We start from the raw sequence: 14,181 nt of genomic DNA on the forward strand, positions 1-14,181 counted from the left end.
ATCTTTCAGTGTATTAGGTGGTGCCCTTCCAGACACTTGTCTCTATCAGCTTCCCAGCCTACCTGTCCCCTCCAGTGTTCAGAGAGCAAGACCTGTGAGCACTGCAGGATTCCCCAGGGCCTTCAATAACAGCTGACACATGGCTTACTATATGCTAGGCACAATTTCAGAAATGCTTTACATGTATTTAGTATTCAGTCCCCACAACAACCCTGAAGCATTATTTATACCATTACTAGGGGATGGTTGCCCCTTAAGCCCTGTTAACAAGTAGCCTCTTGGAGCACTGCAGAGAAATGGTAACAGGCAATAAATCCCGTATTCCAAGGCAGGTGGGAATTCTGGATCTGCCTTGGTGTTTTTTTTTTTTCTATTGAAGTATAGTTGACACATATTGGTTACCTTGGTCTTTGATTTTCTGTTGTCTTGACCAAACTTCTCTGAGCCTTATCTTCATTGAAGATCTCTACTATAACTCTTATAAAAAAGAATCATCTTGTATCCATAATAAAACCTCTTGCCTTGCCAAAGCCAAATAAATCCCAGCAAGTACCACTGTAAATAGGGATCCCACCAAGGAGGAAGGCATCAAGGGCCTGGGGATGCAGGAGGTGAGATCCTGGGATTGAGCCAGTCACTGGCTCTTCTGGGATTCTGAGGCTTCTTCGGTATGAGTGTGGTGAAGAGAAACTGAGCGGATACAGAGCTAGGCTCCTCTGAGGGTTGGGCCAACCCTAACAAGGCCAAGCGTTGTGCAGGGGGAGTGGAAAAATAGGCCTTCTGCTCTTCTGAGTATCGCTCCTTGGGTGTCACAGCATCTCGGTAAGTCCAGTCACGCCAGTGGAAATTGAAGCCTTCAAGAAGGGTGATTCGGTCTGTTCTTGTTGGTACACAGTCGAGGGGTTTAGCGGGTGGTAGATCTGGCACCTCTATTCCTGGCAGCAGCAGCACCCCTCGAATGGCGAACCAGCCCCCAAATTGGGGATGCATGCACACACCTGCTATGTGCTAGGGAGGGTAAAAGAAAAGCAAAGTCAGGGACATCTCCTTGGCACCAGGTTCAGCTACCATCACTGCAAACTAGGCTTGTTCACATATTTCTTAATGGACACTGATTCTACCCGTGAGGCTCTTGTGGCTGGGCTTTCCCATTCCATCTGGGCAACTTGATGAGCTCACTGGCCAAGAGGAAGGGTTTCTTAGGCTGAGCCTCAACTTTGTCTCACTACTCATCAATGCTCTGCCCTCTCCATCCTGTAATGGTTTTACAAGCAGACAGGTTTCTCTGACCTGTTGTGTCCCCAGGTAGACTCCAGAAAGTACATGGGTCTGGACTCCTGGGCAGGACACCTTTCTCTTGGATTGTGTCTACAAACTCCTTTACCCAATGGAAGTGGAGGAATGTGGGACCTGATATCTTGAGGGGCCTTAGTCGAGACATTCACACTTGCCCTCTGACCTGGGTCCCCCAGGGGTCAGCTTCCACATCCTGTCGTTGGTAGTAGTAAGCAGCCCCTGCCACGTGGGCTGCCGTCTGTGCCAGAATCTTGGGGCGCCGGTTGGGGTGTACCTCATAGTCAGCAATGACTTCTACCTGCAGCTCTGGGAGGCTCTGGAATAGAGGACAGGATAGAGACTCAGCATGAGGGGAATCATGACTGTCCTAGAGAACCCTGATTTGTGTTACCATGGGCCTGTCCTCAGGAATCATCTTTGAAGGGAACACACAACCTTCAAACTTGGGGTGGGGGGGAACATGGTCCTGTCCTCAGGAGTCATTTGAAGGGAACACAACCTTCAAACTTGGGATGGGGGGTTCCAGTGAGAAGAAAATGATAGTTTATCCAGGAGGGCCTATATTTGAAAGGAAATACACAAGGTCTTGCTCAGAAACCTCCATTATGAGGGGTGACTTGGCTCTGCCTTCTAGAGTCCCAGTATGGAGGAAGACATGGCCCAGCTTTGGGGAGACTCAGTCTAAGTGTGTATGTGAGTGTGTGGTGGGGGAATATTGTTTTGTCCTCAAAAGGCTCCAAAGGCAGCATTAAGCTTCCAGGTGTAGGGCAAAGACAGGTGACAGATGGCATGGGGATGTTGGGCTTACTCCTATTTCACTTGGAGGCCAAGGGAAGTTTGGTCTGAGGTTCATATACCGTGTTTCCCTGAAAATAAGACTGGGTCTTATATTACGTTTTGCTCCAAAAGACGCCTTAGGGCTTGTGTTCAGGAGATGTCACCCTGAAAAACCACGCTAAGGCTTATTTTCCAGTTAGGTCTTACTTTCAGGGAAACATGGTAGTTGTCCATCAGTGTAGGGTGAGTGAGATTGATTTCAGACCTGGGGGGACTACTAGAGGAAGGTGTCCAAACCTGGGGTTAGCAGGCAGAATGGGGAGAGATCACAATGTCAAGGCTGACTTTAGGATATCATCCAACCTGGGATGTGGTTTCTAGCCCTAGGTAGGTCTAGACCCTGCATTGAGCTTGGAGGAGCTGGAAGTAGTTGCAGGTTTGGAATGTTGAGAATATGAGCCTTGCTCACCTCTCTGACACGGCCCAGGTGGTAGGCCACACACTGGTCCACAGGGTCAGTCAGTGATTGGAGGTGGCAGCTCTGCAGGAAGGGCTTGAGGGCCCGGTCGAACATGGCAGGTGTGCTGAGTACCAGGAAGGCCAGGGTAGGTCCTGGCAGGGGCAGGTGGAAGGCTCGAGGCAGGAGTGCATTGTACCATGCCACCTGGAACAGAAAATTCATAATTTAGCCTGGCATTCAAGACCTCATATTTTGCCCCAGCCTCCATCTCATTCAATTATTGGATTTCTACTGATGCTGTGTGATGTGTGTTTATGGGGGACTTGTCTGAATTTGACATGGAGTTTAGGATAGAGAGGCAGAGAATTCATGAACAACAACCGTTCCCTGAAGATAAGACCTAGCCGGACAATCTGCTTTAATGCGTCTTTTGGAGCAAAAATTAATGTAAGACCCTGTTTTATTTTACTTTAATACCGGCTCTTACATAACATAAGATATTTTGCTCCAAGACGCATTAGAGCGGATTGTCCGGCTAGGTCTTATTTTCAGGGAAACATGGTAGGAGCAATAATTGTACTGTGATTAGTGCAGAGGGCCATATGAAGGTCCTCTGAAATTAGAAAAGGCTTCTTAGAAGCTGAGTCTTTAAGGCTTTGAAAGAAGCTGACAGGCCTATATGGGGAGGGAAAGTCTGGTCTGTATTCTAAATAGAGGTGACAGCATAAACAAAGATAGGCAAAAAGTACAGGGCGTACATGGAGAACGGCAAATTGTCTAGTTTGATAGAAATGAAGGGTCTGTAGAGGGGAGCAGAGGGAGAGAAGCTGGAGAGATCGGTACGAGTGAGGCTGTAACTGGCCTTGAATACCAACTTAAGGAATATGGGTCTAATTTGGTGATAATGCAGGGCCGTTGAAAATTTAGGGAGTAAACTAACATGATCAATTTTAGAAAGATCAATCTGGCTGCAGTGTGGAGGATGGATTGGAGGCAAAATGACAGCAAGGATGCTATTGCAGTAATCCAAAACAGAAATAGTGGCCTGAACCGGAGCATAGATAGGTTGGATGGAAGGAATGCATTTGGGAGATTCAGGAGACAGATTCCTGAAGGTCTTGGTAGCTGACTGAATATGCGGGTAGGGAGTGAGAGAAGTAGGAGCCTAGAATGACTGGCAGGGCTGCAGATAGCTCTGTTCAGTACAGTAACTACCCAAGTCTACCTGACCCAGCAGATAGGCATCCTTACTCTCCCCGATACCTGCCATCCACCACCTCCACACCTTTACTCAAGCTGTTTCTGATATTTGGCATGTAAATAACCCTCCTTCCTTCCAATCTGTCTTTTCATATAAAGCTCAAATCCACTTATTCTGGGTAGTCTTCTCTCAAATTAGATCCAACCCAGTTCTTCCTCTCTATCCTCTCCTAGCACTGCCATATGCCAGTGGAAGGAGTGGGAACGAGCAGTGTCTTACGCATCAGGCAAAGGGCTCAAGCTGAGCTAATTTAGCTTTGTGTCCAAGTATACAGTGCAGTATTCCCCTTTCGATCTGACGTTGTGGCCTTCCTGGGCTGTGCATCGGTTGTCCTGGGCTGGGAGAGCAAGGGCACAAGATGCCAGGGAGCTAGATCCCTGCTGCCTGGGCTGGTCTGAGCAACTCAACACACTTCTCAATGCTACTGACGGCTCAGTGCAGGGGACACTGGATAAGGAGGAAATCGACTTATGTAAACAAGGGTAGGTGGTGGTGCCAGTCGGGTGCAGAGTTTCTATACCCAGCCCAGCGCTGGCAACATCATGAATTAGCCTTCTGGTGGTGGATGGAACAAACCAGCCAATTGTTTGCTTGTTCAACACCAGGAATCCCCTTCCCTCCTCAGATGTCCTAAATCCTAGCCATGCAAACCTTCCAGACCTTGTCCTTCAAAGTGACTCTGGCCCCACAGGTCCCTTTCTGCCTGTAAATTAAGCAGATGATAGAGCCACAAGGTTACTGAATCATATGGGGTCTCCCACTCATCAATCCGGCATTATATGGAGTAAAAGGGTAAACGTGCGACACCTCCTCTACCTAACCCAAGATCCCGTTGACACTGTTCGGTAGGTCAGATGGACTCGGGGCCAGAGGAGCTTGGGAAGGATCAGAAGGCTTCCGGGCCTCATGCCGGTAGCACCAAGGCCAATCATACACCTCACTCTAGCACCGCAAGATAAACCAACCTGGAAGGGGTAAACCTCGAAGCCAAAAGGGCACAACGTGTCCTCAATCTTCTGCTTCAGCTCTGCTACTTGCGGCTCCATAGTGCACGCTACACGCTGAGCTTGCTGGGGAATGGAGTCTCACGGATAACCTGAACCGTTAAGTTCTGAGACCGCTTGGACTCCATTTCCCAAGAACTTCTGGAACCAGCAGCAGAATAGCGTTGACTCTGAGCGGTGCATCCTGGGATACGTAGTTCATTTGGTCCTTAGAAACCACCACCACAGAGTCAGAAAGACTCGGTTTCCCGGCAAGCTTCACGGTAGGGTGTGAATGCGCCTATCGCCTCGGGGAAACGTAATTCGGTAGCCTCTGTCGCCAGTTGTCTCGGTGAGAAGCGAACTCTTGTTTTTCAAGCGGCTCCCCGGCAGCCAGTCTAACTTTCCTGACTTCCTGGAGTGTTTTACTACCCGGCGGCGGCAGTAGTAGCTAGCGCAGGTTCGGCGTGATGGCGCTAGTGTTCTGTATCTGGGGAGGTCTCGACCAAGGTTTAGCACCTTCAACTCCCACCTAATAGGTGCATATCAGGGTATCCCGCTTTTACCCCAGTTCCCCAAGAACGCCTCACCCCTGACTAGCCAGAGGCTCACTTTTGGTCTGATATTATATCCTCACCCTTAGTATTACCCTCTTTTGATCTGACGCTGTGGTCTTTCATGGGCAGTGCATAGGTTGTCCCGGGCTGGGAGAGCAAGGGCACAATACACCATGGAGACAGATGGGAGGGGACAGACCCCTGCCGCAGGTTATGAATAAGAGCCTGAGCTGGTCTGAGCAGCTCCACGCGCTTCTCAATGCTACTGACAGAAATGTGGCCAGGATTAAGGTAAGGGGATGCCTGAGGCCCCCGATTTGGGGGTGTGGATTAAAGGACTCAGATCTCATTGGACAAGCACTTGTTTCTTTTGCAGCAGCGGTTGTTTGTTTCCACTTGGAATCTCTGCTGCAAGTAAGTATTGTCTCTTTTTTTTACCCCCCAGTCTTTTCTCTTTCCAAGATCTTCCTTTTCCAGTGCATGTATCATTCACTATTCCTTCAAGTGTCCAGCTATTTCCTTTCCTGAACAAACATCTGTCCTTTTCCTCTCTCTCTCTCTCTCTCTCTCTCTCTCTCTCTCTCTCTCTCTCACACACACACACACACACACACAGAAGCAGAGAAGTCTTGCACTTGTCCTTTCCTTATTCCCTCAGCAGACCTGACTGGGACCTGGATTTCCCCTCATCACTTGTCTCCCCAGTCAGGAATCGAAGCTCAACAGTCTTGGTCTCTAGAGACTCCTATTGTTCCAGAGAGGCTGAGCTGGGCTGAGGCCCATATGGCATCTTCTCGCTGGGATGAAGTTACTATTCTCAGATCCCAGCTTAGATCCCAGGCTCGGTGAGGCCTGTGATCCTATGTGTGTATGTGCGGTGTTTGTGTGAGCTGAGGATACCAGGTATTGGCGAAGCCCCTTACCCAATAGCTCATGGTTTTCTGCCTGGGTAGGTGACTGAGGCAGTAAGGCAGGCTGTGCAGGGCCTGTTGGAAGAACGAGAGCAGCAGAAGTACCAGATCTGTATCCTGGAAGGTATCTGGCCAGTTCTTTTCTTCATACACATAACCTCATTCATGTATGCACACAATTTTGTTACACACCTGTTGTGAGTGTGCTTGTGTATTGATTTGCAAGTGGAGTCTGGGCTCAAGTCTGGGCTCTTAGAGGAGCTGAAACTCAACTTCTATTATATCATCATTAAGGTTGCTGCAGGGGGGCCCAGAGTGGAGGGCTTTTCTGGAGCAACACCTGGAGGGGCTGAGAAGGGAACTGCAAGGCCTTCAGAGCTAGGTGCAGGAACAGGTCCAAGCCCAAATACAAACAGGACCATGAAAGTGCAATGCTACCAGTGGCCTTCACCAAGAGCTCTGGTAACTTCCTCTGGGCTTGTTGATTGGCTTTAGAATGACACTGCTGTCATCCCTGCAGGTGCAACTGCTTTGGGAGGAGTCAAAGATTCTGAGGGAGGAACTGAAGTTGCTGTGTGACCAGCTGAGTGAATAAAAGATTGGGGGAGGGTATGAATTTACCGGTCCACTTTTCTGGAAAGCCTTCTTGTTTTCCCAGTAAGTGGCCATAGCTCTAACTGCTTAAGCTACTCAGAAATCTGGCCAAGTATTTTGTCTTATCTCTAGAGGTGTGAGTCTACTCTCCCGGGTCAGCTTGGAAGCTTCCTATCAGCTGGACCAGAATGCTTCTATCTCAGTTTTCAGCACCACACTGGGCACAAGGCAGAGAGGGAGAAGGAAAGAAGTTGGAGAAGAGCCTTCTTACATTTTCTCTCATTTGCAGACCAGTACCAGGAGCTGTTGCTGAAATAGATGGCTGAGGGATGGCAAGCTCAGGCCCGCAGCTGGGAGGTAGGAGTAGGATTGAACCTATCTCTTCATATCTCCCTGTGGAGTCCCCTTTCTCTATCTGTCCTGTTCTGTAGGCAGGCCTGGATACCCTCTCCTACCCGTATCTCTTTTCTCTTCCCTGTGATGATTCTACCTCCCTCCAAAGTTCTTCCCAAGTCCTCTGCTCCAGGCCAGGAGAAACTGTCCTTGCCCACTTGAGGGTTCCAAGTGTGCTGAAGAGGACAGTCATAGGGAAGGGGGATCCTCCTGGAGAGGGAAAGATTTGATTCTACCTGCGATCATGGTCTGGCAGATGTTGGACCAGCTGCAGAGTGGCCAGGAGAGCAAAGAGGCTGCCAGGACAGCAAAGAGGCTGCCAGGACAGAGGCCCAGGATGCCCAGCAGGAGTATGACCTCCCCAGGTCGGGGGTTGTGGGTGCCTGTGGCAGTGGAAGGGAATTGTCTCATAGAGGCCAGGCATTGGGGACCAAAGTTCAGCTATCCTAGATTTGACATGGACCAGTAGGGGTAGTATGAGTATCTGGGTTACAGCCCATAAGGGCAGTGTTGGGTATTTTTTACTTGATACAGAATCACTGAGGTATCTTTATATGTTTGGAGGATAAAGGGGGACTTCTGGCTTCAGGAAGGAGGACAATTCTTTGCTAAAAGGGCCTCCTTGACCCACCATCACCATTTCTGCCTCTGATTCTGTTTCCCTTTGCAGCACCTCTGTTCATGTTCTCCAATCTAAGCTGTCCCTGGCTGCCACCTTTGCCATGTTTCTTTCTTCATCTAGTTCTGAAGACAGTCTTCTGTATAATAACAATACCTGGGAACTTTTAAGGAAGCTAGGTAGGGGTAAGGACAGTGATCCCAGCTCTGGGCGAAGCTGAATCTGAATGGTGCCCAAATGCCAGCTGCGTGATTATTTGGCTCTGGGTAGAATGGAATCTCGGCCTCTTTTTCTTTGTGTGTGTGAATCCATTGACCTCAGTTTCTACTTATCCCAAATGAGGCCTGTATGTCCCTCTCCATCAGACAGGCTCAAGGCCTAATTATGTGTGTATCACAGTGCTTGCTGACTGTTGGTTTTCTGTTCCCTTTCTCTCCTCTTAGATCTCCAGAAGAGCACCCTTTCTAACCTGGAACACAGCAACTTTCAGCTCTAGGCCCAGAACCTTGAGCAGGAGGACCTGTCCTTTAAGGGCCCCAAGATGCTCCTGACTGACCTGTAAGGACTTATAAGAGTAATAGGATGAAGTCTTCTTTGCTCACTTGCCTCTCCAAGGCCCTGTTTCTGGTCCCCCTGCCCCTTCCCTCTTGGTCTAGCTGGTATCTGCCCTCCCTACTGCAGCTTGTCACTGCCTTCCCATCCTTGCTCACCAACTGTAGTAAAATGATTTAACCCACCCTGACATGTTTTCTGTGAATCAGTGCCCACATGGGATGGACTCATCGTACCGTTTCTTCCTCCTGTAACATGACTGCTTCCTGCCACATTCCTCTCTGAATTCCATGTTCTTAGACATTTATAGCTGTACCTTCTGAGTTCAAGCCCTGTGCTCAGGGGGACTTGGAAGGAGGGGGGAGCTCCCATTCTGGTGGGTTGAATGAGGTAAGACAGTGCTCGAGCTGACTGCTGTGGGGATGCAGGGAGGGTGAGACATTCTGGTGGGCCCTGGACCTGGGCAATAGGGGGTTTCCTCTTCTCATCTCCAGCTTGTGCTTTTGAGACTCACTGCAGCCTTCCACACCTCCTTATCCTTAGTTGCCCAGCCTGCATTTCTGTAGAAGTCTCCTCCTTGGTATCTCTTCTTTCAGTCTCTGCCTCTAATCCAGTGGTTTTCATAATTTTTTGACTGTGACCTCCAGTAAGAAATAGTTTACCTTATAGCCCAGAAAATATACATGTATGTATTAATCATGAAACAAATTTTATGATTCAATACTTATTTGTACTAGGAGTGATACACTCTGATATTCCCTATCATATTTTTAAAAATGCCTTGTGGCTATTGGTTTTTTAATTTAAAAAAATTTATTGGGGAATATTGGGGAACAGTGTGTTTTTCCAGGACCCATTTGCTCCAAGTCAAGTTGTTGTCCTTCAGTCTAGTTGTGGAAGGCGCAGCTCAGCTCCACGTCCAGTTGCCATTATCAATCTTAGTTGCAGGGGGTGCACCCCACCATCCCATGCGGGAATTGAACCGGCAACTTTGTTAAGAGCTCACGCTCTAACTAACTGAGCCATCTGGCCACCCTGCGGCTTTTGGTTTTGATCCTTTGACCATTTGGTTTCTCTCTGGAAAATACCTATATCTTCCTAGGTAGACTAAGGGAAGCTTTACTTTCTCTTTGCCTGGGCTTTGTATTCTAGATAGTGCAGTGCAGGATTTCCTTAGTAGCAACAGTATGCCACTGAGTTTTCATGAGGTCTCTTCCACTGCTAAATACAGCCAAAATATGATGCTTTTCATCTACCAAGTGGATATTTATTGAGCATAATACGTACCGGTCGTAGTATGTATTTGTCCTGAGCTAAGTAAGATGTACAGTGGGCTCATGTAAAGGTCCCAGCTCTTAGCTCAGTCTAGCTGGGAAGAGGAGACAGTTATCTGAAATAAAAGCATCATAAAAGGCTGAGAGCAAGAACTACTTCCTTTATAGGGTGCATTCAAGGTCCTGGCCTAACTAGCAGACAGGTCATGAAGAGTGGGCCTTTGACACCTGAATAGCTATAAGGCAATCCTTGTTTCTTTACCCTCAACATTAGGGAGATTGCTCAGAGTGGAATGGTAGAGATTAGACCTGGGTCAAACAGAAACAAAAAAACAAAACAAAAAACTTTCCATCAAAGCTCGTCTTCCTGCTGAACCAGGTGAAAGGAACCTGTCTTTTACATCTTTTACTGGGTGGGTTGTACATCTGGCATGGTGGCATTATTCAATTCTACTTGCTACCAGTGCTCTACCGTGGTGCTCTACCGTGTTTTCCTGAAAATAAGACCTAACTGGAAAATAAGCCCTAGCATGATTTTTCAGGATGATATCCCCTGAGCATAAGCCCTACTGCATCTTTTGGAGCAAAACTTAATATAAGACCCGGTCTTATTTTTGGGGAAACACGGTACTTATTTATCAAGTACTTTGCATCAGGCTCTGTGGGAGGCAGGATTGCAAGGGTGCTAGAGCTACTGTTAGGTAGAAACATTAAATAGCTATGTGGAACATGGTATTTGAACCGTCACCAGGTGGCAGCACATGACTTATTGCCGGAAGAATGATACAAAAAAGGCTTCTGGGCTAGAGTGATGTCTTTTCTCCCTTCAGAGATCCTGTAAGCTACCAATTAATTAATCTTCCTAAAACAGTGTCCTGTTAAGGCTACTCTCCTGTTCAAGAACTTTTGATAGCTCTCACAGCATAAAAAAGAAAGGACAAATTTGGCATTGAAGCCCAATCGCCATTTAATCTCTTCACATTGTATCTCCTGTCACACGTTTCTTAAACTTTATTGCCACCAGGAATGCACACCACCTATACTCTAACCACAGTAGTCCCCCTTAGCCACGGGGAATATGTCCCAATATTCCTAGGGGATGCCTGAAATCGCAGATAGTACTGAACCCTACATATACTGTTTTTTTCCTATATGTACATACCCATAATAAAGTTTAATTTATAAATTAGGCACAGTAAGAGATTAACAACTAAAAATAGAACAATTATGACAATATACTGTAAAAAATTATGTGAATGTGGTCTCTCAAAGTATCTTATTGTACTATACTCCCCCTTCTTGCCATGTAAAATGATAAAATGTCTATGTGAAGAGATGAAGTGAGGTGAATGAGACATTATTAAGGGTGTTACTTGAAGCAAGCACTGTGATACCACTACAGTTGATAACCAAGATGGCTACTAAGTAACCAATGGGTGGGTAGCATATAAGCATAGATACTTTAGACAAAGGGATGATTTATGACTCAGGCGGGATGGAGCCCTGTTACGTGAGGTTTTGTCACACTACTCAGAATGGCTGCAATTTAAAATTTTTTATTTCTGGAATTTTCCATTTACTATTTTTGAACTATAGTTGACACTGTGGAAAGTGAAACTGAGGATAAGGGTAGACTACTATATTCAAATCCCACTCATCTGTCAAAGACCTTTGACAGCAGGTGTGGAAGACAAGTCTTTAGGAAAGGTGATCTATAATCTCAGAGAATGCTGGTGCAAGAAGGCCTACATTCCACTGTTTCTTTGCCTGCACTTGCCCTAAAAGCCCTACTGATGCATGAGATTATGAGCGCTTGAGGTCCAGGCATATTGAAAACAAGGAAATATGTGCCTGTTGAACAGAATTTTTAATCCCTACCCTCCTCTTTCAAAATCCTTTGTTTTCAAACCAGCTCGTGTTACCTCTTCCTATAAGCCTTCACAGAAATTAATCTGAGTCTAGATGAATTGCTTCCGCAGCATTTTGTTTGACCCGGCCCACTGCTGTTACTACTGTCTCAAGTCGTTAGTTGATACAATAATTATTTATGTAACATCATTTCCCCCCCTTCCCCCCCCCCCCCACACTATACTCAGATCCTGCAGGACCCGGCGTTCAGAGGACTTTTCCGTAAACAGATAGTCCTTACTCAAATACACCCTCACCAACCCAAAAGCCGCGCCAATTTAATCCATTTTCTGTTGGCTTTGTCAATTACCAATCCCTTATATGTTTGGAATTTTGATTGTCTGTTTTGTGTTTACTGTCCCGCCCTCTGCGAGGCTCCTGGATTTACGTTTTCCCCAGGTGTATTCCCTCCGCGTTGGTTCCGCCTTACAAACACACTACCTCTTCTGTTTTTACCCCCACTTCCTTCCTATTGGTTCCCTTCGTCCTATAGAGTTGGCGCCTACGGCTGTTGATTGGCTTTTCTGGACGCCCATTGTGCCCACCCTCATACCACGTGTCATTCCTGATGCTAATTGGACAAATCCACTAGTTCGTTTATCAAAGATTGACTATTGATTGGCTGTTATGAGATAGGCTTGAAGAAGGGGCGTGGCTCTCCAGAGCCCCGCCCTCAGCTCCTCTGACCGGCTGGGCAGGCGTTTCAGTCGCTGGGGGCCAGGGAGCCCAGCGGATGTTTCGGCTGCCTTCTCTGGCTCGCGGGCTGGATCATCCTCCTGGCCCCGCCAAGTAGGCGGGGGAAACCGCCCCGACTGCGGGGCCATGGCAGTAACCTCCTCGTCCTCCGCCGTCGCTAGCTTAACGGAATCATCGGCTTCTACGCGAGGGACCCCCACCGCCTCCGCAGGCTAAGAGCCGCTGCCTCCTTCGAGCTGTGAGGGCTACTATGCTCCCTCCTTGCCGACGCCTCCCCCTCCCGCTCGCGCAGGCACCCCTCTGGCCGCTCAGTCCCGCCTCAGGTAACGCCAAGAGAGCGCGTAGGGCACAAATCCGGGGCACCTCGGCCCGCGCGCGCGGCTGCTACACCCGCCTCGGCTCCGGAGCGTTGGCGCTCGGGTCTCTTCACACCTCTAGGACCCCTTCGCTTCCCAGAGGTGCACCTCGCAGTGGCCGGGGACACTGCTCGACCCCTTCCTCTTCCCTTTCCACTTCCCTCAGCGTCCCGGGACAGTCCCCTTCTTCCCCCTACCCCACACCCCCGCCCCGCGCGCGCCTCAGGCCGGGAACCCACTAGAAGTTCCTTCATGTCAGGGACCTGGGCAGGACGTGTTCATTCCCTCGGAGAGCTGTTCCTGAGACTCCAGTGCCACACCGAGCCTCCTTCGTCTCAGTACCCCCTCCTCCCTCAGAGATCTGACTCCCTCACTTTACTTCCCTCAAACGTACTCTGCCCTGGAAAGATCCTTCCTTCCCCGCAGACACTGCTGTCTCCCTCTCTTTTCTCCGGTCGTCATCCTCCGTATCCCTCCTTGTCCCTCCTCTGTCTTTTACTTTGAAGACTCTGGACTAAGCCAGTCATCAGATTTAGGGATAAATGCACGTCATGTTTGTCTGATTTTTTTAAAAAAACCTTTCAATTTACACCTTTAAGAAAACCTTTCTGACTAATTTGGATTTTATTCTGTAGGTATGGGGAGCCACTGCAGGTTTTGTAAGCAGTAGTTTGGTATGATTGATTATCTCTGGCGAAAAAGTGGAGGAAGAATCGAAAGGGAAGACAGTGTGGAGGCAGAAACCTAGGTAGGCAGGAAACTAGTGTGCTCATCCAGATCAGAGGGAATGAACTGGGATGTCTGCGGGAAAATGAAGGGAATGGCATGCAATTCCATGAGGTTTCAAACCAGAGTTGAGAGAATTCGTGGGATTGGCTGATGCGGTGGGTTGGTAGTGTTAATTGGAGTAGCAAACATAAAGACGCAATTTTAAGGGAAAGTAATGAATTGGGTTTTGGATATTACTGTGGGAAGATGGAAATTTTGGTCTGAAAATTGGGAGAAAGTTTGGAACTGATACGTAAATTTGAGGGATCAGCAAAGACTATATGGGGGATATCTGAAGCCTGAGTATGGATGGTAATACTGAAAGGAGAGAAGGGCTGTGGACCAGAAGGAACATCATTGTTTGAAGGGTAATGGACACTAAGAAAGAGAGGTTAAAGGAATGGGACAAGAACTAGAACAGAATGGCATTATAATAGAAGCCAAAGGAAGAAAGAGTTTCAAGAAGGGAGGGGGTAGCCATCAGTGTCAGGTGCTCCAGAGGTCAGGTAGAATGAGGATTAGGAAGAAACCACTGAATTTAGCAATTAGGAGATCACTTGTTTCCTTTGAAAAACACGTTAGGTGGTATAATGGTGACAATGATGGCAACAGTCCGATCATGGTAGATTGAGGAGTAAATGGGAGGCAGTAAAGTTACTCTTTCAACATGTGTGGTTGTGAAGGAGAGCTGATAGTAAGTAGTGAAGCATCTTTATTTAGAATATATAATATGCCAGGTGCTATAAAGATACTTTATAGATCACAACAGTCTTGTG

General features: G+C 47.8%; 2 protein-coding genes and 1 pseudogene across 4 annotated transcripts in view; 2 read left to right on the forward strand and 1 right to left on the reverse strand.

The window, feature by feature from the left end:
- Positions 1 to 167: 167 nt before the first annotated feature.
- Positions 168 to 4,878, reverse strand: MMACHC (metabolism of cobalamin associated C). The gene is made up of 4 exons (XM_081055018.1): positions 4,760 to 4,878; positions 2,543 to 2,737; positions 1,460 to 1,612; positions 168 to 1,008 (listed from the first exon to the last, which is right to left on the reverse strand). The coding sequence occupies exons 1-4, from the start codon at positions 4,838 to 4,840 to the stop codon at positions 589 to 591; spliced, it is 849 nt and encodes a 282-aa protein (XP_080911144.1). The 5' UTR covers positions 4,841 to 4,878; the 3' UTR covers positions 168 to 588.
- Positions 4,879 to 5,380: 502 nt separating this feature from the next.
- Positions 5,381 to 6,669, forward strand: LOC308501523 (annotated as a pseudogene). The gene is made up of 3 exons: positions 5,381 to 5,748; positions 5,890 to 6,179; positions 6,537 to 6,669. The product of its transcript is annotated as an uncharacterized misc_RNA (transcript).
- A 5,621-nt stretch (positions 6,670 to 12,290) lies between these two features.
- TESK2 (testis associated actin remodelling kinase 2) overlaps positions 12,291 to 14,181 on the forward strand; it is a 113,306-nt gene continuing 111,415 nt past the window's right edge. For both annotated transcript variants that reach the window (XM_081055015.1, XM_081055016.1), the window contains exon 1: positions 12,291 to 12,604. The gene's annotated coding sequence lies outside the window, so the exon portion shown is untranslated. The remainder of the gene's footprint in view (positions 12,605 to 14,181) is intronic.

This window comes from Rhinolophus hipposideros (assembly GCF_964194185.1).
Source record: "Rhinolophus hipposideros genome assembly, chromosome: 8".
Lineage (NCBI taxonomy): Eukaryota > Metazoa > Chordata > Mammalia > Chiroptera > Rhinolophidae > Rhinolophus > Rhinolophus hipposideros.